Consider the following 1736-nt stretch of genomic DNA (forward strand, 5'->3'; position numbering starts at 1 on the left):
TTTCTACATAAGTTGGTGGCAAAACCACTACACGCCCTGGACTAAAAGTTTATCTTATATGAACTTATAAACGTTGTTTATATGTTCATATAAGACATCATACTGCTTGCTTCTCAGTTTGTTTTGGTTATTTCTGATGAAAGCAAGGGGCTGGCCTTTAAATTTGACATATGCATATACAGTATATTGCTAAAACAGTTTCTTGCCATAAAAGATCAAATAAAAAAATTGTCTAACTGAAAGTTTATATTTTTAATACTGATACAGAGTAAAATGATTTTTAACCATTGTAGCATATTCAGGGTTGTGAACCAATTTATTATGCCAACCAGCATCACCTCTTGAAAAAAACAAAGAACAAAACATAGGATCGTAGTTGGAAGACATACTTAATATAGTTTTAAGAGGATGACATCATGGAAAATAACAACTTCCCTGGAAGCAGGTGGAGCACCATCTCCACCAACAAATAGAACTGCGACTTCATTATGCAAAGACAGGTTATAGTGTTGTCTATCTTGCTAATCAAGTAAAGATATTTTTACAACTGAGACTAAGCGATCTTCTATAGCAACTTGACAAATTTCTTCATCTTCCACTTCAGCCATGTTTTTAAATGCAAGAGCAAATGGGTTTTTTTCACTTGCTATAGTGTGCAAATGAAACATTAAACCACGTAAGCAAAGATCAATGTCATGTTGTTGCATTCTAAAGTTTACTGCTACAAGTGGGACATAGATATGCAGTTGACAATATTTTGGAGGAACATCTTGATCTGACCGAAGATTACCTATACGATGAAAAACTTGACCACATATTCTAAAACATGGTGGTCTACGATTCAAAAGTTGAACCACATTAGCTGTAAATGAAGCAAAAAAAAGACAGGCATTATAATTTCTATTATATCTAAAAAAATTTGCATTGGAATTATTATCTATATAATTCCTTGTAAATAAATCTTGTAAAGCTTGCGGAAATGGTGAAAGAGGAGGTAAAACTACTTTTCCATTGTGGCAACTTAGAAAATGAATTTTTTCAGGAAATTTTTTAGCACCACAATGTTGACAGATCTGGTTCATTTCTCCTAAATAAATATTTCTGGAATAACATTTCTTCTTGCTATACAATGCATTCTACCTTGTCTCATAGTATTTCGTACATTATCCTCATTAGGGCTCAAATAAATTTCTGCTTGTCTAGCTCTATTCCTCTCATTTTGACGACGATTAATTATATCTTGTCTAGCTCTATTTTACTTTTCGACCACCATTATTTTCATCTTGCGCAGCTATATTTCTCTCATTTTGACGACGATTAATTTCATCTCGTCTAGCTCTATTTCTCTTTTTGAAAACCATTAAATTCGTTGCGTCTAGCTATATTTCTCTCATTTTGATGACGATTAATTTTATCTTGCCTAGCTATATTTCTCTTACTTTAACGACAATTAATTTCATCTCGTCTAGCTCTATTTTTCTAACTTCGATGACAATTATTTTCAAGTTGCCTAGTAGCATTTACACTAATGACTTCTTCAAACCCAACATCATCTATTTCAGTTTTACTCTTATGAAACATAGTACCACTCACAAATGAATGTAAAAGAAACTTAGTAATTGCAATCTTTCCTAATAAGTTACTATTACTCTAAAATGAACATCAGGAAAAAATCAAATAATTTTTATAAAATAATGTTATTTTAAAACAAATTTAAAAAGTAAACTAATTTAAAT

At 31.3% G+C, this 1736-nt stretch overlaps 1 protein-coding gene across 1 annotated transcript; it reads right to left on the reverse strand.

Moving 5' to 3' along the window:
• Positions 1 to 521: 521 nt before the first annotated feature.
• Positions 522 to 1082, reverse strand: LOC136083079 (uncharacterized). The gene has a single exon (XM_065802486.1). It carries the CDS (start codon positions 1080 to 1082, stop codon positions 522 to 524), a length of 561 nt encoding a protein of 186 aa, XP_065658558.1.
• Between the last annotated feature and the right edge of the window lie 654 nt (positions 1083 to 1736).

Source organism: Hydra vulgaris, chromosome 08 (assembly GCF_038396675.1).
Source record: "Hydra vulgaris chromosome 08, alternate assembly HydraT2T_AEP".
Classification (NCBI taxonomy): domain Eukaryota; kingdom Metazoa; phylum Cnidaria; class Hydrozoa; order Anthoathecata; family Hydridae; genus Hydra; species Hydra vulgaris.

Bases quoted from the DNA above. Each gene is read 5' to 3' on its own strand.
- LOC136083079 (XM_065802486.1), bottom strand. From the start codon at position 1,082: ATGAACCAGATCTGTCAACATTGTGGTGCTAAAAAATTTCCTGAAAAA.